This window comes from Eleginops maclovinus, chromosome 19 (genome assembly GCF_036324505.1).
Source record: "Eleginops maclovinus isolate JMC-PN-2008 ecotype Puerto Natales chromosome 19, JC_Emac_rtc_rv5, whole genome shotgun sequence".
Classification (NCBI taxonomy): Eukaryota; Metazoa; Chordata; class Actinopteri; order Perciformes; family Eleginopidae; genus Eleginops; species Eleginops maclovinus.
In genome coordinates this window covers 11,019,127-11,042,609 of record NC_086367.1, presented here as the reverse complement: position 1 = coordinate 11,042,609, position 23,483 = coordinate 11,019,127, and the positions used below count along the sequence as shown (strand labels likewise).

Sequence of the window (23,483 nt, the reverse complement as noted above, 5' to 3'; positions counted from 1 at the left end):
TCCATTATTGCATCTGTTTTTCACCTTTACGATTGAAGCGTGAGAGCTGATGTAATTTTTTTCCAGGGTGAAATCCCTCCGCTGGTTTTCAGATTAGAGCAGTGCTGTATGTTGGAGCCCAGCAGGGAGCTACAGTTTATATTCCCAAGCATCGTCTTTATCACACCTCTGATTGGATGTATTGAGCCTAATGCTGTTAATCTGCTTGATTTTCAGTGTAAACCCATTAGGAGACATGCTGGAGGTAAGATAACAACAGGGGGAGGTGATACACAACTCTCACTGTTTTCAAGTACAAGCCAACTTCAATGCGATTATCTGGCACGCTGTGATCTTGTTAAACGCAGAAAACTGTCATAGGTCAGGGTGTGCAGAAAACAACGGTGTTAGTCCTCTTGTTATCACTAAAGCTGGAGAGTAGGAGTTATTTACATCTTTGTTATCTAGCCACATCACGCTTGCTTGCTGTTTTCCTCGGGAAACCTTGAAAACACTATCAGGAGGCATACTCATCTGCAAAACAACCTTGATTTATATAAACATTCGCAAGGGAGATGGGAGGGGACTTGTGGTTCTGCGGACACAGTGCAATTGTAACAAGCTGGCAGCTCCATTTATGTCAAACCCCAATGATCAGCCATGTTATAATGCTCAATAGGATGTAATAACATAGTATGCTGGTGGCTTTCGCAGTGGTCAGGCAGCAGTTGAGAGCCCCCACTGCTTTTCGCTCGGCGTGGTGTGTTTCAGTGGCCGCACTCCGTCTGCTGAGACCACGAGGCTCACCACCGTCTCGCTTTGGCGTCGCAGCCGTTCGGTAGGCAGGGCTCATCCTCACCACACTTCACCGCACCACAACACAAGTGCACATATGAAACCCTCACACCCCTCACAAGTCTGCAGAGCGACTTGTTCTGTCTGCCTGATGTTGCAGCGAGAGTAGAACAGTCACACTTTCGCATGCTTGTTGTATGGTTTCACATCATCTTCAGCGGGCGATACTGCAGTTGTTGCTGTGTTTTAGTAAATTATGTCAGGTGTCAGATTTTAACAGTTCTCTCCAGACAAGAAGGTCAGTGCTGTAAAGCTGTAATTAAGTATTATAGGAGTAGACATGAATGTCACAAGGTCAAGTCCACCATATCACATGTAGTTAGCATGAGGTGGTTCACAGCTCTACATGGAGTGAAATAACAAGGAACTAAGGTCCCTTGAGGCCATAATAGTACTTGTAGGTGAACTTTTGTTAAACAACAGCATTCGAATACAAGCGGTGAGCTATTTTCATCATCAGTTTAACTGTCGGGCTGTACTTGACAAATGTTGCACACGACTGCACATTATACCGCTACTTTGTTTTCTTGCCCACCCTCATCTCTGTCTGCATTTGAAATTCATTCAACTGTCTTGGAAGAGAATTATTCATGAGCAAATCTGTTCATTGGAATGGCTTGTCTTGTTTTTGCTTTGCTGCGCTCCCCTGATGGAGTTCTGCAGGGACCGCCTGTCAGAATCACTGTTTCTTTTTCTGCCGTTGTGCCAAAACACCAGCAACAAAAAGTTGGCTGTTTTTGAAAAACAGGAATATAATTACCGCTTCATTACAGATATTATAATAATCCCCACCCCAAAATACCCACCGTCCCATTTCCCCAAAGTTATTAGTGGATTTCTGTGTATATTTTGTTTTTGTTTATCTAAAACAGGGTTTTCATGTCCTCCCGTAGTGGGATCAGGTGACCAAAGGTTAATGATGAGAAGCCAAAAACAATACAATGGGAGTGGGTTTTGTTCTCCTAGCTTCGGTCCCAGGTGGTTCCCTTATTTCAGGTTTCAAACACTTTCGTTGAGAAATACGGGTTCAAGAGTTTACCCACTGTCATCTGGGAATTCGCTTTAGCCAATCAGCGAGCAGAGATAACGACAGTTGGCTGAGACGGCATTGTGTTGAGACAAGATGAACTGGTTGGTCAAAGTCTGGACACTTCTCTCTCAGGAACAATTAAGGATAGAGGAGAGAATATTATACAAAATAGACGAGGAAGGAAAGATTTAAGAACGTCTTTTCCTCAAAGATATTGGCTATTTTGATAAATGATGTGGTGCTATATCCCAGGGACTCAAACATTTGGTAAAAGTATTATGTAAAGAATAATGTTCTTCAAGTGTGGTAGTGGTCACAATGATTGGGGTCGGACTGGGAGGAGAGAAGCCAATCTTTGACTTTGTTTATTGCCATCCAAACTTGGCTTGGTCAGCCGACCCTGTGGCTCATGCAATTGTTTGAGATGAGCTGGCAGCCGGCCAAACCTGGAGTAAATCAGCACTGTCAGTCAGCAACAACAGTCAGCAAGACAAGGAGGGGGGGGGGGGTCATGTATGTTAGGATGGAAAAGGGGTTGGAAGGTTTGTGTGTATGTGTATGTGATAGTCATTCAGATAGCGAAGGAGTGCACGAAAACAGGGCCAATAAGAGAGGAAAAAAAGGGAAAGAGTAGTAGAGAAGTGGGGGATGGGAGGCGAGAGAGGGAAAAAAAGTCAGAGAAAGAAAAGGAGAGAGAGCGAGAGGGAGGGAGCGCCTGGTGCTCTGTTGTGAAACATGAGCTTGGAAAAACTGCTCCGAGTTTAACACTCAACCCAATGTTTTTGCAGTTGTTACTGTTTGGAAGAGGCCCATTGCGTGAGCCGACACACGCACCGAAACCTACACAAACACACACACACACGCACGCACGCACGCGCACACACACACAATTGTCCCGGAGCCCCACCCCTGGTACGCTGGTTGTTTTTCTTCTTTAGCCTCATCCCTCTCTCCACACTCCTGTTATCAAGGTGAGGTTTGCTAACAAGACAGACCGCCTGCCTGACGTCTTTGGCGCCCAGCCAACCTCCTGGGTGAAAGAAAGTAAAAACGCACACACAGAACGGGGCCCGGTTCTTTAGCTCGGAGGCTTTATGCATCCTTTTATCCATGCTGCCCGCTTGCAACGACAGTACATCTGGAAACTGGGCATGAGGCGAGCTCTCATTACTGCCCACCACAGGTCGTGCCAGCGCAGAGGGCTCCTCGTGTGTCCTCAGGAAACCACAGTGACTGCTTATTTTTTTATCTTGCTACAGGAACCTTTTTCCTGCCAATTAGCTCCAAACAATGACCCCGCTTGTTTATACTGTCTATTGAGTGACATCCCCCATCATAATTAGGCCAAGCTTGTGTCTTCCTCAGCTACATGCCGAGTGAATGGATTTTCACACGTGGGGAGAGACAGCTGCCCGCTGTGAGCAGGCCTTACAGGGTGTATCTTTTAATTGGGTCCAAATGGTGGTGGATATGTATCAAGATTTTTTTATAAAGTTGGGAAATGTAATAGAGTTGGAGGGAACAATAGCCAGCACGAGACCGAGAGGACAAGTTCAGCAGGTTCATGTGCTGTGCTCCGAGGATTTTTAAATCCCTCCCCTTGACCACAGGATACTGCTAGTGTTTGTGAGTCAGAGATTTCAGTTCGGTGCATGTGTGTGTGTCACAGCTGTGAGGCCGGGAGTGACTGCTGCTCAACAAAGCTCTGCGCTCTGCTGGGTTGCTCTTGGTAAACAAAGGGAACTCACAGTGCTGTGTGGTGATTGCCCAACCTCTCCTCTGACAGAGAAAATAAAAGAGCCGGGCGAGCGCAGCGGCTTAAAGGAAAAGTGAGGAACGGAGAGTTTTAAAAGTGAGAAAACATCGTAGTTGCAAACGTAGGAAACCAGAACTGTTTATCAGATTATCAGCTACAAAGTGTTAACAGATCCATTTTTGCACGCTCTCCTGCCAGCTGTGATAGGGTGGTGGAGCAGGGCAGAGCAGGCTGGAAGAGGTGGGGGTTGGGGTCTTTGGAAGAGGTGGGGGTTGGGGTCTTTGCCAGAGGAGGTCAGCTGTTTTCAGTCACAGCAAACAGAGTGAGGAGGGGGGTGGTTGCTGAGTTTCTTTGCCCAGAGCATGCCCAGCTGAACCCCGATCCGCCCCGCTCCCCCTGCACAGCGACATGCAACACTGTTGGCTTAGCCGCTTATTCCCATGACAACTGCCCGCCTGAGCACCAGATGTGTGCAGAGGGGAGAAGAAGAATGGAAAGTGTTCAAATATATCCTAGGTATGGTGACACTACTTCGCCCTGCTGACACAAGTAGTGGTTAAGTTTGGTGTCAAATTATTTCTACTCATGTAGGCTATACATCATATCCGCCAAATGCACTATTAAGAGTAATCACTTGACATGAGGGGGAACTGTGTATACGTACACTGTGGTATTTACAAAGTAATGTTCAACAAAGAAGAGAAATCTTCCTAATTATGTTCCAGCTAATTCATAGTAGAGTTTCTGCGTTCAGTACGTTGGTGCTCTCAGTATGGAAAGAGCAAGGTGTGTTTTAGGGACTGTTGAAGGAGCATGGGTGAGTGGGGGGGGGGGGGGGGGGGGGGGGGGTGGCGTCACACATGGCAGATAACATCTTCATTGTTCAACTTAGTTATAGACCTCGCTACATTCACCACAAAACAAAAAGTGTTGTTATTTGCTTGATTTCCTGGAATCAAACATTTATTGTCAGTTTTTATCCAGCTTAGTTTTATGTTTTTGAACAAATAGCACAGTTAGAGGGTCAGACTGATTGGCTGCCAGCAAATTAAAAGAGTCACAGACTCCTTAATGTCATTTTAGACTCATTCAAATGAACTAGACTCCCTTTTCTCAAATCCTGCCTACATTAAACCAGGAAAAGGGTGAGCTCACAGGTGATAATGCAGTAATTGCCTGTGTGTGCTGGATTGAGGAGCTACGTGAAATGGTCTCAGGGCCGGGGGGAGAATATGCGACTGTTGCCTCGGAGCAGGTGCTGAGGAGCCTGTCGACGCTAATACAACTTTATTATCTCTCACGCTGCTACTTTATTCACTTGGTGACACGACACACCACTTTAGCTCAGAACAAGAGGGACAAGTTGAAGCTGCGGTTGAATGCATTGCACTCGGGGACTTTACTTCAAGCAGAAACTCCTCTTCAGCCTGCCTAGAGAGCCGGGCGAGTAGGAGTTAACGGCGTAGGCTGCACTGTTTTCATTGGCTTTGCAGACATAAACAAGAGCCGTACTTGTGTGTGACCCCTGGACCTGACCCCAGAGATAGACGCTTCTCTAATGGGTGTCTCTTTCAGCAGGCGGCCTGGCCAGGGGAACAGAGGAGCCATTGTTTGGCCCAGGGAGAGCATCAGCTCTCACCATTAAAGTGCTGCGTATAGAGGAGGGGACCGTATGAGCAGTAAGGCTGAAGTAAACAGCAAAGGAGACAGGAGACATCCTTGGCACACAGGCTTTAAATAAGGATAATATCACAAAAAAGCTATCCCCTCTGGAGAGATGACTCCCAAGTCTCTGTAGTCACGTGATCTTTATATGTTATGACAGATGTATAAATAGCATTGTTAATTAGCTCCTAATAAGGCTAGAAATTCTAACACATTAACACAAAATGGCTAAGGAGGTGAGCGCAGAATGGTTTTATGGCTCCCATAGCAGACTTAAGTTATGTTGTTATTTTGTTTTAAACCTCATCAACCAAGACACTCTTTCATAGTGTGCATGTGTTTGCATCCGGGGGCCGTAGACAAGGTAGTTCTTTTTGTGAAAGTGGCAAAACAGGTGAGTCAGGTGCCTGCAAAGTGTGAAACCTTACCTGGCATGGATGACAATGGAAGTGCCACGCGTCAGCCCCAAGGGGAGTGGCTTTAAGATGTCTGGTCTAGTGAATAAAAAGGTAACAAGTTGGAATTGTTAGTAAGCATGGTGTAACAAATTTATTGGACAGATATTTAAAAAATATATCATGCTAAATTATTTGAACTTTTTTTTTACTGTGAGAACACTGCACTTTTGCTCTCCACACAAGCCAGCAATAAACACTAAACTTTTATGTTTATACGTGTCAAGAGTAATCAATCACTACCCTGCCCCAAGGGCATCCATGCTGCAGTGTAACTAATCTGCAGGCTCAGCAGCATTGGGCCTTAACCTTTGAGGAGCACAGTAGTGCTGGTAAATCCACTCATTTGCTCTATAGTGGTCTTTCAGTTGTCATGCAACACTTGCTTGTATGTGTGCAAACAGCGACTATTTGAGAGGATTGGAAGCCCCGGTGCTCCCACTAAATTAATGACCTAACCGCAGGGGGGGATGTGATGGCCACAGTCGCTGTCAAACGCCTGGCCAGCTTTAAATGCCTGGCCAGCCTCAGACACATGTCTAATCCATCAGTGGCTTACTTTCACAACACATCTCCTCAAAACAGAGGCTTAATCTCAAAACAGCAATTCCTTTTTCTTCTGCAGAGGTTTTTTGTCCAAGGGTCAGAGCATCAAATCAATGTGTGAAATACTCAACTAACTATAAACCTATATGAATTTCATATCTCTAGTTTTGCAGGAATGTGTTTTTTGTTGCTTGTTTTGCCTATTTGCGTAACCATTGCTCTTACGTTATTAGTGTTATAAAACAGGGACATTTCTCTCTTTACCTCTTGCTTGATCCCTTCTGCTTGTCATTGCATCTCGTTAATTCTCGTTCTAAGGTCTCGCAGGAGTATAACTCAGTTAAATATTCAGCAAGGATTTTGACAATCTTTAAGATAAAATTAAACGTATCTTGTTGTACTGCAATATAACAAAATCTCACAACATCTCTCGACAATGTTTTCAACACGCGTTCCCAGTTATCTTCCGGCAACAAATAATCTCTCGCGAGATTTCAGATACTTCACATAGACTGACACTTGGTTAGGCACATTAACAGGAAAGAACGGTTCAAGCTAAACGTTAACAAATTAGGGTGTTTTGGTTCTTTGCAAGTTTGTTTCATTATATTAATAATGACAGTCATGTAATTAACATAACCCAAGCCTGTCTGTTGAACTGTTCATTAGATTTACATTGCATCATGTATGCAAACGCAGTGTTCTCCCTCAATACTGGACCAATGTCAATAATTAGGAAAAAAACGGAAAGGTACCATTTAAGGAAAATGGATTTGTTTACGGTTATACGGTAGTGTGTGTTTCTGCAAAAATAAATACACTTGATGCAACTTCACACCTTCAATACAATTTTATTGAAAAAAGTACCAATAAACAACAAGAAATCCAGAAAAAGATTTGTAGAGCAAAGCTCCATATGTACAGCATATTGCACTACATAACACATTGTCTTTACTTCCATATTATATCAACAAACCAAAAAATATATATAAACACAAAAATGAGTGCACAGTAGAGTCTCGAAAACACACAGTCAATGTTTACAAAAATGCTACATTTTCGCTGGGTCTCATTTGTTGGTACACAGAGATTGTGTGATATTCAAGACTTTGTTGAAACTGAGCAGTTAAAGGCATATTCCAGGGTTTTTAGAAATACATGTACACTTTATCTGTTCTTCAAAGAAGGGAAAATATTTCAAAGCTCATGAGCCAAGTAAACCACAACCATGAATTGTGTTGGTTTACTCGGTTTTGTTTATACACCACAATGAGATGTGCAAGGAATGTTGCAAGTTCATTTTTATATAAAAAAATGCCCTTGATCTCATGGACTTCAAAAAGGACTCTACCATGTCCTTCTATTAAAAATCATTTTACAAGTGATGAATTGTCCTTATAAAAGCACACCCTTTTTCTTAAGAAAATACATTTTTAAAAGTTTAAAAAAGACCATGAAGAAATGTTGTTAAAAAAATGTAAAATCAAAACCTTCCTCAAAAACTTCAACTTTATATAAAGTGGACTACAAAATTCAAGACACTGACGGTTTCCATAAAATACATGTCCCACTCTAGGGATTCTCCACACTCACATATTATGTGATGAGTGCAGCTTGGGAACCTCATCTAACAAAATCTTACAGGGCACCTCGGTGGCTTGTTTCCCTTTCCAATAAATCAAACAGACCTTCAATCTGAGCCTTCTTCGTCAACGCACAGATATAGACATCCGAAACATGGCAAGATAAGCCCAATAGAACAATCCAGAGTATATCCTATACATTAGCACACAACAGATAAGGGACCCATGGGATCTACAGAAACAAAGTACTTTCCAGTGCATGTTGATTACAACACAATAATCAAAACTTAAGAGTTGAGCACATAAACAAACGCCCTGTGGCTTAATATGAAGGCAACCTTTTTCTGGGTGTTGGAGCATTTCTAATGTCCTGTGTGTCATAAGCACCAGGTGGATGGGTATTAACTCATTCATTACAAAGTAACGGTCATATTCTGTAGAAAACTGAAATTGCTGATTTTCTAAATCATATTTGTTTAATCTACGTATTAAAACTGGAACATCAGGTAGTGGAGATAATAAAACAGGTCTGAATAGGTATGGCCCTTCCCTGGAAAATCCCAACCTCTTACGTAAAATACTCCAACCAAATACCTTTTTTTTTTGTTGAGTATCAAACACCCGTCCTGTAGGCCTGAAAGGTGATGTTTCCTTTTGCATGAAGGGCAACAGCTGAAGTCATGATGAATTTACGTTGGTTAGAATGTATTCCAATGGTGGCAACAGTTACATTTTAGAAATATGGACAAAAAATTGATAAAGTCCTCATCAAAGCTGTGAAGCTCTGACAGAAGAGGTGCATTATGGTCAAACATTGGCCATATTGATTGTATAATAGTGATGTGCGAACATGCCATTATTGAAATCCACTGTAACCAACTTAAGTTCCGACTGACCAAGGCTACTGTTCTTCATAAAGGGACACGCTTCTAACTTCTTAGAGCCTACATCAGATGAGCTATACTACAACAAAAAAAAGATTGAGTTTCACATGCAACCTCAGGTATTATGCAAGCCAACCTGCTCTGCAGTCAAACAACTGAAGCATATAAAAGTCCCAAGACTGAAACCACAAAGAAAATGAAAAAAATAATTGCACACACAGCTGTATACAGTGAAATGGGCAAATATACAAAATAAATTAGATGAAAAACCAAATAAATTACTGATGAATATTAGCCATGTAATAAAAGGAGCAGCACAAACAGGAAGTCGAGAGCCAACGGTGGGATGGGGCGCTGCAGGGACTGGCTCAGCATTCAGGATCCGCAGGAAACTATAACCACAACCACATTCAGTGCACCTCACACGCCTACAACTACATGCTCAGCAGCCCCCGACACCACCACAGGCAGCCAGTCTGCCTCACGCTCCTCAGCCAAACTGTACCTTTATATGGGTGTGCTGAGAAATTGGCCAATTTAACAACTGAAACGAAAATGAAAAAGGACTTTACGATACCTTGAGGGCTTTTATCGTAAATAAATGGGAGGGAGAAACTGCTATTTATCTAACCATGTGACAGATTCTCAAGGTCACTTGTAGCCCACAAAGTCTGTCCCTGAGACACCTTTAGGAGATTGAGAGGAAACCCTAATTATGCAGTGATACACTTGACACATTATAAGGAGCAAGTCATTCCAGACCCCTGATATGTACTGCTTCTTGGGTCCAAAAGTTGGCCTGGGTTCAGCATTGTAGAATATAACAAACAGCATCTTTAACAGTGTCTTTAAACATATTAATATATTTTAACAATAATTACAGTCTTTTTCACGTTTGTGTTTGTGTTTGCTGAGTGGCTAAAAATGTCTGGATCTGAGCACCAAAGACAAAACAAGAGCACCCAATATCACAGAATATAAAATGATGTAAAACCCCATAAAAGTAGCCTGAGATTGAATATGCAGTAATGTTTGGTCTTTAGAACACACACACACAGGCTGTGATAAACAAACCAGGACAGAAACCTTTCGATGGAGGATCTAAAGTTACTCTAGTTAGTCTGAAACTCTGCTGTGTGAAATATCATAAAACAGTCCAGATCCCAAACTGTGTTCAGTCAGGTCTCAGCATTGAATATTTGATTTGGACATGAAGAGTGAATACTTATGAAATGTTGTGGCAAGAAAAAAAGAGTCATAACTGAAAACCTTCATACACTTTTGAAGGGTGTACGTTGTCTAGTGCAAAAACTGTGGATCCAGAGCTCCACTTCAAGGGCATGGAGGTCTGAAAACAATCACATGAACAGACACACAGAGAACTGGAAAATGAGAAGGAATGAGGGAACAACTGAGGGAAGACTTCTTGATTCAATCCAAATTAAAGGAACTATGACTTGGCCAAATTGTTTCTTTATACTTAAGGTAAAGAACACTTTGCTGGTATTAAAGCAAAACCACTTAACTCTGTTATAATTTCGTGCACCGGGGCTAGACCTCTCAAAAGTCAGCACACATTAAACTAAATATCTTTTCATGGAGTTTTCATTGTTATTTCTTAATATGCTACCTCATCGATATATACACATTATAAATTACAGCTAACTGCTTTTTTAGAATTTGTTTCCAATGTCAATAATCCTAATTGCTAATATCAATATTAGCTGTTGAATGCTGGGTCACCAGGCTTGTTTGGGCAGTTACTGATGCAAACTCCACCCTGATGATCAAGAACATCTTAGATTACAAGGGGTGCAGACTTTTCACGAGCAGGAGAGTTGTTCCCAATGTTTTAAAGGGTGAAAGGTAGTAATTACATACCGCAGCGAATGGAGTAAATAACCCAAAAACAGAACGCAACACAAAGAAATAAAGAAAGATAAATGTTCCATTGAGGTGAGGTGCAAAATGCTTTGTTCTGAGAAGTTGCCTCTTTGGAATTTAGTTAAATCAACGTGTCTGGTCGCCCCGGGAAATGTGAGCAGATTCAACCCCTTTCATTTCCTAACCATCCCACCTCATCTCTAAATCGCTCAATACTCATTCTGGCAGAAGACATTGAATAAGGCATTCCCAGGGTCGGTGGAGGTCATTTAAGATGGATACATGTTGAAGTGCAAAAAATTTAACAAGAACCATGTACTATACAAAACCACTACACCACACAGATACCCAAATATGAACATTGTCCTGTAGAGGAAATCTCGGAGCGTCGTGGCATCTTCTTGGAAAGAAAAAAACCTTGTATAAAAGTTGGTTGTCTCCGTCCTGCGGTGACTCTTTGTCTCCTCTTTCCCCCCCCCCCCCCCCGCCTCCAAAAAAAAACAGACCCGTGTTAGATTTGACAGTGCCATTAGGAGTCCAGTTCCTCGGAGAGATGGGGAGACCCCCCTCACCTCCGTCCTGCGCCACCTCCTCCAGCAACGAGCCCCCTGTCGAACAGAAGGCTGAGCAGAGCTGCGGCCAGGCGCCACCACATCCGCCCCTGGTTCCTTTGGTTTCGATGATACTGGAGCAATAAATGGAGAAGAAACAAAGTTAGTGTCCTGGATTTGAACTCAAAAACAAATCAAAGAGTGGGAACGAGTCGCTTGTTTTACTGTGTGCTGGTTGACAGTGAACACAGCGAAAAGGGTCAACTGAAAAGAGTCAAAACTCGACACCGGAACGACGCTGATATTTTCACAACAGTCTGTTCCTGTCCCCGACAATACTTCTGAGAGAGGCCTGCCTTTGTGTGCGGGATCCTGACACAATCCGGGCTTCCCAACAGACATTCCAAACCATAAACACATTCATCATACGGACACACTTTTTTCCCCCTAATCTTCCAGGCAGAGACCTGGCAGCCCGGGAGGAGACTCTCTTTGGGAGCCAATTGGATTGTGTGCGATTAGAGGGATAATGTTATCTCTGTCATTGAGAAGTTGAGATAAGATAATTGCACTGAATAGGATTAGGGGGCTCCTGATGAGAGGCAGGGGGCTCTCTGGAAAAACACGTATCTGCACGAGTGAAGTACAGTAGCTCATCTGTGGACAGAAGGCAGACTCCAGCAGGCCTGATAATGCTGCAGCTGTCAGACTATCACTGCTTTCATTAGAATGTAACAACGTTTAGAGCCTTTTCAAAAAGGGAATAAAAGCTACACAGCAATCTTATGGCAAATAGTAACAGCTTTTTCCAAACAGCTTTTTCATAATGGATTTTTAAAAACATAGACAATGGAGGTAATAACCCATGAACCCACCAACACCCTTCTTCAGGGTGTAACCCTCCGCATACGCCTTCTACTCAGCTCTATATCAATATGTATAAACAGTGCTTATGTTTTAAATGTCACATTGATATACCTGTTTGAATAAAGGGGATTAATTTCCAATAGGGAGCAATGGACCTTTCGTCTTTAAAGGTCTCCTATTATGCAAAATGCACTTTTCGATGTCTTTTATACATAAATATGTGTCCCCGGTGTGTAAGGACTCAAAGTGTCAGAAAATACAACCCTCTCTCTTTTCCTCTTTACGCACATCTGTAAAAACGGGGGTACAAATGAGCTGATCCAGATTTGCTGCCGATATGACGTCATAAGGAACAGGGCTGAAATAGAGGGGGATGAGGCATGCTACAACGGGTGATCTGTTTGGTATTTTGAGCAAAACACTTCAAAGACAAGTTTTGTATAGATATTGCCCTACAATATATTATTCAAATATAGCATAATACGAGACCTTTAAAATGTTGTCTTTCCACCAAAGAGCACCTTTGCTACAATCATCTGAACTTTTTTCTGCATTGTTTACGAGTGCCAAACAGATTAGATGTGCCATATTGACATGCAGTGGTGTCCAAACATCCAGCGAGTTAGCAGCCAAGAACTGCCACTCTGATAAGCCCCAGCGTTTCTTTACTCTTATCATTTTGTGGTGAATATTGCAGCGTGTTGCATAAGCTCCACCAGGTTCCAACCGGCATGTGTGTATGTTACTACTCACTTATTCTTACTTGCTTTTTGATCTAAAGGAAAATTGAGGGGTAAAAGAGAAAACAAATCATGGCAAGGATTGCTAGGAGTAGTGATACAACCAGTTCTCTGTGGGACCTTTTTAATGCTTGCCTTGGGATATAGACACTATTTATTATTATGTGCAGCACAGAGGGGATGAGATGGCAGTAAGAATATTTAAACTTAGAAGTATTTTGCATTCTACCATAACAACATGAGACTAAACTTTGGGAACAAAGAAAAAATATAGTAAGGGTTTGCAGGAGTAATGGGGTGGATAATTACGGTGCAAAGCTTGTGTGTATCCAACAAGCTACATGAGGAGCATTCGTCTTTACGAACAGAAACAGAACATCTTGTGACCTTCTGCCCTCCACCCTATCAGGCGGAGAGAGACAAAGGAGAGAGCGAGAGACAAACAGAAAGAAGGAAAGGGAGAGAGGTGTGCACCGGGCCTGTCACAACTTTAGTCATGAGTCACACCACCAACTGTCAAAAGGAGAATAGGGCTCTAAATTTAGCCAGCGATAGGGGCAGAGTTTAGCCAGATGCTCAGTGTCGTCACTCCGACAGCAGCCTGATGTTACTTATCAGTGTCCCATGTGGCTGTCTGTCAAGCCAGCTGCTCAGAAGCTCTGCCTTATCTCTTGAGCAAACAGGCCAGGCTCAGCAGCAAGACACTCTGGATTTGTCACATCAGGGAGGAGACAGGGAGGCAAGGAAAAACACCAACAAAGAGCAGCGCTATTGGATGATTAATGGACGTTGCTGTGAACAAACATCAGCGCACAACAATGACTGAAAAGCAAATATCCAAAGGTAGCTTCATGTGTTTTCATTTCCACTCCCCCCCACCCCCCTCTACTAGTGCTGAAAGGGGAGAGTGCCGTGCCCTCACTGGAACAGTAGAGAGATAAAGCCGCAAACACTGCATGCGTGCAGACACACACACACACACACACACACACACACACACACACACACACACACACACACACACACACACACACACACACACACACACACACACACACACACACACACACACACACACACACACACACACACACACACACACACCACACACACACACACACACACACACACACACACACACACACAAGCGATATTCAACCCTTCTTTCAACACCTCCGATCGAAAGCGCCAGGAGTAGTCTCTCTTAAAAAAACACAGGGATGAAACCCAACTCTGCTCCTTGCCCTGTGCCGGCCGGAGCCTTCCTGCCATTGTGACACTCATTATTGCCTTGTCTCATATGGCGGGTCCGGCTAGTGTCCGCTATCCTCTGGGGACCCCCGCGTCCCCTCAAGCGCTCTCTGACAGAGGAGCAATTTATCTGTCAGCATCCACCAGCACTCCATCGCTACCTAATCCCCTCCTTTCGCCAGGGGCCCCCGGGCTCCCATGGAGAACGCTCACAGCCACTCTCAAATCCATCACGCTGATGGCAGTTAGAGGCACATGGATGGCTCTGGGACAAGTGTCTGCGCTGAATACACTGCAATCACCTACTGACAGGAGCAAACAGCACTGACACACAGACACCCAGTTATTGAGTGAGGGGTTTTCTTAATGACTGTGTGATATGAGAGTCGGTGAAATGCAGGCAAACAAGTATGGATGTATTCCAGCAAGAGCACATACAAGAGCACGCCAATTCAATTAACTGCACAACAGAAATGTCAATTAAAGCGAATTACATGGAATCACATATCCCTTTCACTGTAAACATATATATATTTTACTTTTTAGTTGGGTTTATTTTCATTTTCTATGATGTTTGTTTTTTACCATTTTTTTCATTTTCACATTATGTGCAATGCCTTGTTTTAACATGCTGCTGTGGTTCTATGGAGGAGATAACGTATATTCTGAAAAGTAAAAATGAATCCTTTGATACGGTTTGGTGCCCGTTTACTCAACTGAAGAAATAAGAACAATGGAAATCTGTGAGAGGGAAGTGCTTTAAGTACTTCTTAAACTGCTGTGACTATGTTCACTTCTTAGGATAATGTTGCTACTGCCCAATTGTTATTGCTTTATTTTTATTCTATTTAATTGAATGTCCTTTATTTCTTTTATTATATATATTTCAATTGAATTTTTTTGTTATGTGATGTTACCTTATCCTATCAAAACCACACAACAGGGTTTTAAAAACAGTCCTCAGCACAAACAGCCACAGAGACTTAAAGTGTCACCACACTGCTCTGCTTGCACTTCTTACTAAAATATGACTCTCTAAAAAGCTCATTTGCTATCACGCTATCTGTGTCCTGTCAGCTCCAGGAAATGATTTCACGGGGGCTGCTCTCACCCTGACTGTCCTCTCCCACCGTTTACTCAACCAGCGAAAAGGAGTTGCAAGCCACTTCCTCATGCCCTGAGCCGGGCCCGCCACCGCCGTGCGTCAGTAGGAACCGACCGCACGCTCACATCTCAGCGACCCGGGCTGTCTATCTGTCTGGTTGTCTGTGTGTATTTGCGAGTGTCACAATACATGAGTCACGCTAAGCTCCAGGGATGTATAAATAACTTGATAAGCTCATGAGAAAATCAGAAACTGTCTCGCACTCTGAAAAAAACAACTGTATCGAGAGCAGGGTGGGGACGTTTAAAGAGAAGTGGAGATAGTTGCTACTCCATCATTTGTGGTTTCCAAACCTACTTCCTTCATATACATGCATCACTATGGACCCACCCCCCCCTCTAGAGCTCTTTTTGGCGAGGGAAGGGGCTGACTCCCTGGAACCACAGCCATCCCCCCTGGGGCGCAGAGCTTCGGGTTTTAACATGTTTTCCTTCTCCCGCCACTTCTGCTTTCTCCTGAGCTTAGTGTGGATGAACGTGCACATGTGAATAAATGCGTGCCTGGCTCTGAAGCACTTGTGCAACAGGAGACTCAGCAGAACACCTCCTGAGGGTTTGTGTATATTTTTGATGTTACAGCCAATGACACAAAAGCATGTCACGGTTACACAACACTCCCACCTGTCACCCTGACCAACACCACAGCAAGTTGTTCCAGGCCAGGCATCCTCCATGCCACTAGCCTCTGCAGCACACAGAGGAAACAGGGGGAAAAGAGAGAGAAAGAGAAATAAACAGGAAGAGGAGGCAGGGGGAGGGCCTGGGGTTGGGGAGGTGGGGGAAGGGTTGTCCGTGTTCAGAAATGTTTTTGGCTTGAGGGAAGGGAGGGGGGTGAAGCGCTGGGCTCTGTAGGTCCTGCAACCTCTCCAAAACAAATATGTGGCAAACACAATAAAAGAGAGCAAACTCTTTTCCCAACATAAATCCTTAAGACACACACACACACACACACACACACACACACACACACACACACACACACACACACACACACACACACACACACACACACACACACACACACACACACACACACACACACACACACACACACACACACACACACACACACACACACACACACACACACACACACACACACACACACACACACACACACACACACGTCTAGTTTGATGGCAGTAGTTATTCTTAATCTGCATCATGGCACTTTTGTAAAGTCAGTGGAAGACCCATATAAGCCACTGATTTATTGAGCCATAATCAAAACAAAACGTAGCGCTATCTTTACTTTTCAGTTAACGACTGAGGCCCAGCTGTCTCCAGTCCACGATAAACAAAAGACATTTAACTGAGCACACAGCTCCTGGTAATCCAAGGGGGCACCTAACTCCAAAATCATTGCAAAGATTAAGAAAAGTCTCACCTTCGCTTTCAAATGAGTTCATGTGCAGTATTTTTTTTCTACAGAAGCTTATGTCACGAGCTAAATGCTCCTATTGCATGAGAGAAAATGAGGGGCAAAACTCTTTGCTGCTGCTATGTTGTAAAGGCGAGGAACTGAGAAGTGTTTATTGTATTTTCCCTCAGAATAAGATTCTGATTGTTATAATAGTATATACTCCTGACTTTACTGCATTTTATTAGGTCAGCTCAGCTTGAGTGTCCAAATAATAGAACAAATCACGGATTTGCATGGTGCCAATCTCAGGTTACAATCTATTAAACACTTTAAAAACTGTCAGGAATATTTATAAGATCTAAAAATCAGGACTGCCACAGGTCACCACAGAGATTCCGTCACTGCTCGGGGTATTATTGACCAGCTGCACTTGTTTACTGCCATCAAACTAGAGGCCCAGCAGTCTGTCTGGAGTCTGTACAGTCAGCAGGATGCACATTTCCTCCTCACCAGTTGAAGGTGTTCCCGGTGAAACTGGTCTCCAATCAGCTGGAGTTTCTGGCCAATAACGGCCTCCACACCGCGGGCCACAGGCTGCTGCCGGGGAAGCTGCTCCATGCCGTTTCGCTCCCCTTCACTGTCTTGTCTCCTCGCTTCCTGATCCCCAACGAGCTCAAAGTGTGCCGGGAAGTGCAATCGAAAACCCGCGTTGCCTGTGGGGTGTCAAGGCTGAGACTTAATATTTTGTCAGCAACCATTTAGAAAGATAAGAGCAGCAATAACATCTGACATTGAGTTTTTTATCTTTATTTGTTGACAATGATGCAACAGGTGGAAGTATTGCTGAACATGCCAGATTGCTTGGTTTTAACCACAACTGTGTTTTTAGTTATCAACACTGAGTCCCTTCGTGTTTCACAAGTCACTCAAACACAACATGACACAGATTGGAGGTCAGTCAGTCGCTATAGAGCTACTTTGGAATGATTTCTGTTATATGGCGCCAATGTCACTTGGCTGTCAGTGATAGGCAGATCCCTGTGCAGTTGCTGCGTGCGCAGGTAAGCGCTTCTGTCACGTCCTGTCACATCACACTGCCAGTCTGGCGCCCTTTGAATAGCAAAGCAGCTGGGTACACTCCATTCAGACCATAAAAGCAACTGTGATCACGACTATCAGGCGCCAGTGGTGAGATTACTGCAGCAGCATTATTTGTTACCCACTCTGACTGTAAGTCTCACATTGTAGATTCGTGCTGCAGTTTTATAACACTGGCTATCACGCACATGGCTGTGTTCCTTTATTTCTTTTATGAAATAAGGTGTGTCGTCAGCCTCACCGTAGAAGAGTGGTCTGGGCTCCTCTGCAACTCCACAGGGCAGCATGCCGTTGTCGGGTGCCAGCGCAGGGCCAGGTGTCTGTGTGCCCCGATCTTCACACTTTATCTCCCTGAATGTGGTGCGCCAGCAGTGGGGGTCCGGCTCAAACACATCATCCTCCTCATCGTCCATACGGGGGCACTTTGAGATCAGCAGCCTTGAAAGTAACAAGACAAAGAAGGAAAGTTTACAGCTGAATGTAGAACAGTGAGTTCATAAATCATTGCCTTCACTAATGATGGTAACCTTGCACGAGTCTGCATTAGGCCTGATGAGATGATCTCAGACACATTCATTATGCGTTCATCCCTCCAAAGCATTCATTATGATTATAGACAACCTGTCTGCTTTATAATGAGTGCCCTCAAATCAATAAAACAACACTGAACAAGTTGGGGGAGAGAAAAAAAGGCACAAGATCCGCCTTCACTTGTGGCAAAGAGCTCAGTGCTTATTTAGACAAATGGCTCTGTTCTTCTCGTGATGAAACCACACGACTCACTGCGGTTAGGAGACTCGGTTGAGCCACATTTACATAAATGGGAGCTTGGCTGACCGAGTTAAAGCAGCCCTGTGGACAGTAGAGATGTGTAGTGGCAAGGGATAATGATGAGACAGGGGTTAAAACTCAATACATTACAATGCAACGCAAAATTGTAAGCAGGTTTTTTCTGAAAATGAACAGACGGCTAGAAGTAAAAAAATCTAAGTTTAAAAAAAGTTTTTAATTTGCATTGATTTATACATTCCCGTCAATGTCTCTACATGTTCTGCGATATGAGCCACTGTGTGCCACAAATCTACTAATATATCTTTATACCAATACTCAGGTGAATTGTTATTTCACACCTGACATCAACCTGGCTTCTTAAATAACTGTCTCATGATTACTAACACATAATTAAACATAGTTTATTGTATTTCACAGCAAACAATTGCAGGTAGTAGAGCGTAATGCATGTTATACTATCAGACATGAACACAATTTGTGAACTAGATTATAAAATACATTGTAAATCCTGGAGGACAACTCTATGGAGGGAAGAATCTCAAGGACTTTAGAATCTCTCCAGTGTCAATGATGTGCTGAATCCTAATAGTGGGTCAAAGAGTTATCAAAATATGGAGGAACTTCAAGTTGCCTCAGTTAACAGTTAACCCCCAAGTCACAATGGAGTTGTAATACAGGGTTAGACTACTACCACACTTCCAAATTAGGGTCCACAGCAAAAGGGTAATGACAGTCTATAAGGAAAATCCGAAGCCACTCTCCCTGCCCTGGTCTGTCAGCTCGCCAGCTCCCAGAGAAGGAGTTCTCATTTCTTCACCCAACATAAGCAGATTGGCCAGTCTCTAGCATGGCCAGACCTCACAATATACTGTGTGCGATCACAATAAACCCTGTGTGTAAAACCACTTAATGCCTTGTTTTGACAAACACAGAGTAAGAACATGGCAGGCTAAGAAGAAAAAATAATAAAGCTCAACTTCCAGATCCCCAGGATAGCTCTCTGCACCGCTCCATTTTTCCAGGCAGTGAGCCGTGTTTGTGTCAGACAGTAGCTCCCCCTGCTGCAAACTGCACAGCCCGAACAAAAGGGAAGGAGGGAGAGTGGGGGTGAGGCACCTCTGTTGACACAGTTTCTACCCACTGGCTTCAGAAGCCTCACATCACACCATTTTCTATTATGTGTTACATTATGAACAACGACGTTAAATAACACGAGCTCCTCAAACTCAAAGCGGTGCTGGAGTCTCGCGATACCTTTTAATCCCCCCATAAAAGCAAGATAAACGTAACAAAAAGAATTATAAACATACATTAAATCACATAGAAAAACACACGTGTGGTGATTTTAAATCAAGTAAAAAATAAAGACACATTTGAAATACATGTTTAGAGTGGGCAACATAGCCTGCATTTACATGATGTAATTCCACGTTTACACACGTACATGGTATTCATCTGTGGTGAAAACGGCTGTCCTGTCATTTTAATGCAGATTGAAACACGACAGAAACATTCGCCGCAAAAACAGAGCTGCAAATGTAGTCCATTCATAGACTCAGCTGTAAACCGGGAAAGCCGGTCAAATTCAAATCTTTGTTATTTGAAATACAGGCTTAGTTACACTTAAAACTGTATCTAGCAGGGCTGCATTGACGTTTCGATACAATAATTACCTTAACGCTGTCGAAACAAGTGTTTGCAGATGCTTGAACGACAACAGCGACACGTTGTTTGTTGCTTCTTCCACGGACGCGGATGTTATTTAACGTTAAAGCTCGTGCGGACAAGCTGCTGTTAAGTGCGTAGCGAAGAAAGACACTTAAATGTGTTTTTGAGGAACTTACCACAAAGGTGGGCTTCGTTTATAAGGTTGTCTACGCAGAGAAAAAGGGGGCAACGAGTTCAATATCCTGGCAAGTCAAGCGAGTTTAGTCCGTGTCAGCTCCACGACTACTTCCATTCTGTGAAGGAAAATGCAGTGAGCCGATTTCATTTCGCAGACGTCAGCTCGACACTGACTCCGCCGCCGGGGCGTGGTGCAGAAAGTTAGTAAATAAAACCTCCTTGAAAAGCAAGGGTTTCTGTCCTCCGGACTGTATGCATCACGGAGGAGGCGGAGCCACCCACTTTAAAGGTCATTACATTCAGACCCTGTAACCAATCGTCTTGTTTGTTGTTGTCCCGCCTTCTCCAGCGCGTATTCAGACACGTGGACGGGAAATTCCCCGTAGCACGAGACCGCTTTCACTCTTCTACTGTCCGCGCTCATCTGTTCTGTAAAGTGCTCACATGCACTAAAGATAAACACTAAAGATCCACACAAGTGTCTACAATGTTTTGATAGGTGAGGTAATACCTTAATGTTGTCCATATTTATCTGCACCTTAGAGTTTACATTTATGAGTAAATCTGTAAACAATGCCGAATTAAGGAAAGCAAACAACATTTATTCAGTGTCGAGCATACAAGTTAGAGATAAAGGATAGATAGATAGATAGATAGATATATAGATAGATAGATAGATAGATAGATAGATAGATAGATAGATAGATAGATAGATAGATAGATAGATAGATAGATAGATAGATAGATAGATAGATAGATTAACCAAAATAACCAGAAATATTTTTCAGTCCAATTATTCTAACATTCCATTTATTTTCCATGTGATTTACAATCAGCTGATAGCTCATAAGTTAACCATATCCTCATTGAGCTGATGCAGGTGCTGGTGACCTGCCCCCCCCCCCCCCCCCCTCACTGATCAATAAACCCCTCTGACAGCTGGAGCTGACCCCCTGCATTCACTCACAGAGCATCACCCTGCCCCCACCTACCCTTTCTTTCTCTCTCCCTCAGCTGTGATCATGTCCCATCACTGCGCTGCGTGAGAAGTCACGCTCCCTGACTCCTCTGTCCTGCCTGAATTGGAAAGATCTCTGGGTTCTGACTCTGTCCCACCTGTGGCCCCTCCAAAGAGATGGGGATTGGTTTCCTTGCTCACTGTGATATTGGAAACATGATCATCACTTCTTGCATGAGTGACCATTGTAAACAACAAAAGATGTGAGAGCATTAGTTGAAGCTTCCTTTTGTGCTCAAGACATACAAAAGACCCTTCTCTAATTAAGACGCTAGGAAGAAAACACCTGTAATTACTTAAGAGAAAGTCAGAATCCTCTTGAGGTCAGGATGTCGCTATACAGAGTATGCAGGGTCAAGTATCCCAATCAAATATATAATTTGTGAAGAAAATAAAATCACGAGTGAGAAACATTTACATAGTAATTTGTTAAAAGTGTTTTACTGGTTGATCATTGGAAAGCCTTGAAATGAAATATTAATAACAAACCTAAGTATTTAGTATTGATGACAGTATATATATCTTAAGAAAACAAACCTCAGTTATTCATTAACCTGCATTAGTCTGTGATGTATTAACATATGAGAGTCTCTGCAGAACTCATTGAGGCCATAAGGCAGCTCTCAGTGTGACACATAAACAGGCCTCTATAACATAAATAATGAATATGAATGAATTCACCGGGGCTCTTACCACTATCCAGGAACATGAATTTTAAATTCAGCACATTGTTGACTTAACTAATTAAGACATGTCCATCAGTATGTGGATAAGTGCGTTGTTGTAGACATGTCTTGAAGTCTTGGAAGTGCTCTCCCACAAATTACATTTGTACACTTTATCCAGACAAAACACTGAATAACATGATGATACATTAACAGAATAGTGCCAGACCAATATCTGTTAATGTATTTTTCTCTGTTATTGACTTGTATATGCAAGTGGAAAGAAAATGTTCATAAATTAGCTCTCATAGATGCCTGAGAAGCCTGGGAGAGAGAAGGCCGGCTTCAGTTTATATTACACCAGAAAGCTTTTTCTGAAGAGCAATGCATCCATGGACACCCACTTGCATGCTCAAACACACATGCAAGCAGGCGCGCACAAACACACATGGGTGCACAATCACATGCCCTACTTCCTCTGTAACCTCAAAAGCCCGGTCTCTCTCGATATCTCGTTCTCTATATGCGCATGCATCTGTCGCAAACACACACACACACACACACACACACACACACACACACACACACACACACACACACACACACACACACACACACACACACACACACACACACACACACACACACACACACACACACTGTCAGTCTCCCACCAAAACATTATCAGCATGTGAATCCTGCCTGGAAACTGGAAAAGGGAGGGATTTCATTTGCTCCAACTGGACATGTTCCATGGCAACCGCACCCTGACTGCTAGCCAGTTGGATGAGACATGTGCGGCACACTGACCCAATGGCAGAGATCACACTGGGGCAGTGACCTGGTAACAAAAGGGGGATGGCTTCTCTGGCACTCCTTTTTTATATTTTAGAATTGTTTATTTCTACTCTTCTTATTTCTAATTACGTGCAATTCCTTGTTTTGTTTTAGGCTGCTGCCACACATTCCCCAAATTTAGATCAATAAAGTACCTTATCTTATCTTGTGAACTACATTTAAAGAACGCTCAGAGATATGACTGTTATTCAGGTAGTATTTTCTGGATTTTCCCCTGAAAACTGGACAACATGACCAGGCTCAGCAAAATGTCAACCAAAGAAGCTGTGACGTTAAGTACGCACACACAGATAAGCATGCTTCCATGTAGACATATGTGGAAAGCTCCTGTGGGAATAGGTTTGTTATCATACTCAAAGTCATCTTTTGTTGTGCAAATTACCTGTAAAAATGTATGCAATAAATGCCTTTTGCCTTCTGTCTCTCTTTATATACTTGTACCAGATTAGGAAAGATACTCCCTTTACATGCGTTTAAAATATGATAATACTTATAGTTGGTTTAATTGGATATTTGAGGTAAAATAACAGTAAGAAATAAAAAACAACAGGAAGACAATTGGTGAAAGGGTGTTTATTTTTCTGCCTGTCTTCAATCCTGAACAGGTCCTCTCAGGTGAAGACTGAGTAAATTA

General features: G+C 43.1%; 1 protein-coding gene and 1 long non-coding RNA gene across 3 annotated transcripts in view; both read right to left on the bottom strand.

The window, feature by feature from the left end:
• Positions 1-6,736, bottom strand: part of LOC134881211 (uncharacterized) — a 41,057-nt gene extending 34,321 nt beyond the window's left edge. Inside the window, exons 1-2 of the long non-coding RNA XR_010168022.1 lie at positions 6,551-6,736; positions 5,714-5,779 (exon numbers count right to left, since the gene is read on the bottom strand). This is a non-coding gene — a long non-coding RNA (uncharacterized LOC134881211). The remainder of the gene's footprint in view (positions 1-5,713; positions 5,780-6,550) is intronic.
• A 385-nt stretch (positions 6,737-7,121) lies between these two features.
• Positions 7,122-20,541, bottom strand: bmf1 (BCL2 modifying factor 1). 2 transcript variants are annotated; one of them, XM_063908978.1, is made up of 4 exons: positions 20,308-20,541; positions 17,913-18,109; positions 17,084-17,286; positions 7,122-11,322 (listed from the first exon to the last, which is right to left on the bottom strand). In XM_063908978.1, exons 2-4 carry the CDS (start codon positions 18,082-18,084, stop codon positions 11,206-11,208), a joined length of 492 nt encoding a protein of 163 aa, XP_063765048.1. In that variant the 5' UTR covers positions 18,085-18,109; positions 20,308-20,541; the 3' UTR covers positions 7,122-11,205. The 2 variants fall into 2 exon arrangements, with proteins under 2 accessions (XP_063765048.1, XP_063765049.1); XM_063908979.1 differs by lacking the exon at positions 20,308-20,541 and adding an exon at positions 20,137-20,226.
• Positions 20,542-23,483: the final 2,942 nt, after the last annotated feature.

Coding starts and splice junctions, on each gene's coding strand:
- bmf1 (XM_063908978.1), bottom strand. CDS start 18,084: ATGGACGATGAGGAGGATGATGTGTTTGAGCCGGACCCCCACTGCTGG. Junction 17,287..17,912: donor GCCCAGACCACTCTTCTACG/GTGAGGCTGACG, acceptor GACACCCCACAG/GCAACGCGGGTTTTCGATTG. Junction 11,323..17,083: donor ACCGGGAACACCTTCAACTG/GTGAGGAGGAAA, acceptor TTATTGCTCCAG/TATCATCGAAACCAAAGGAA.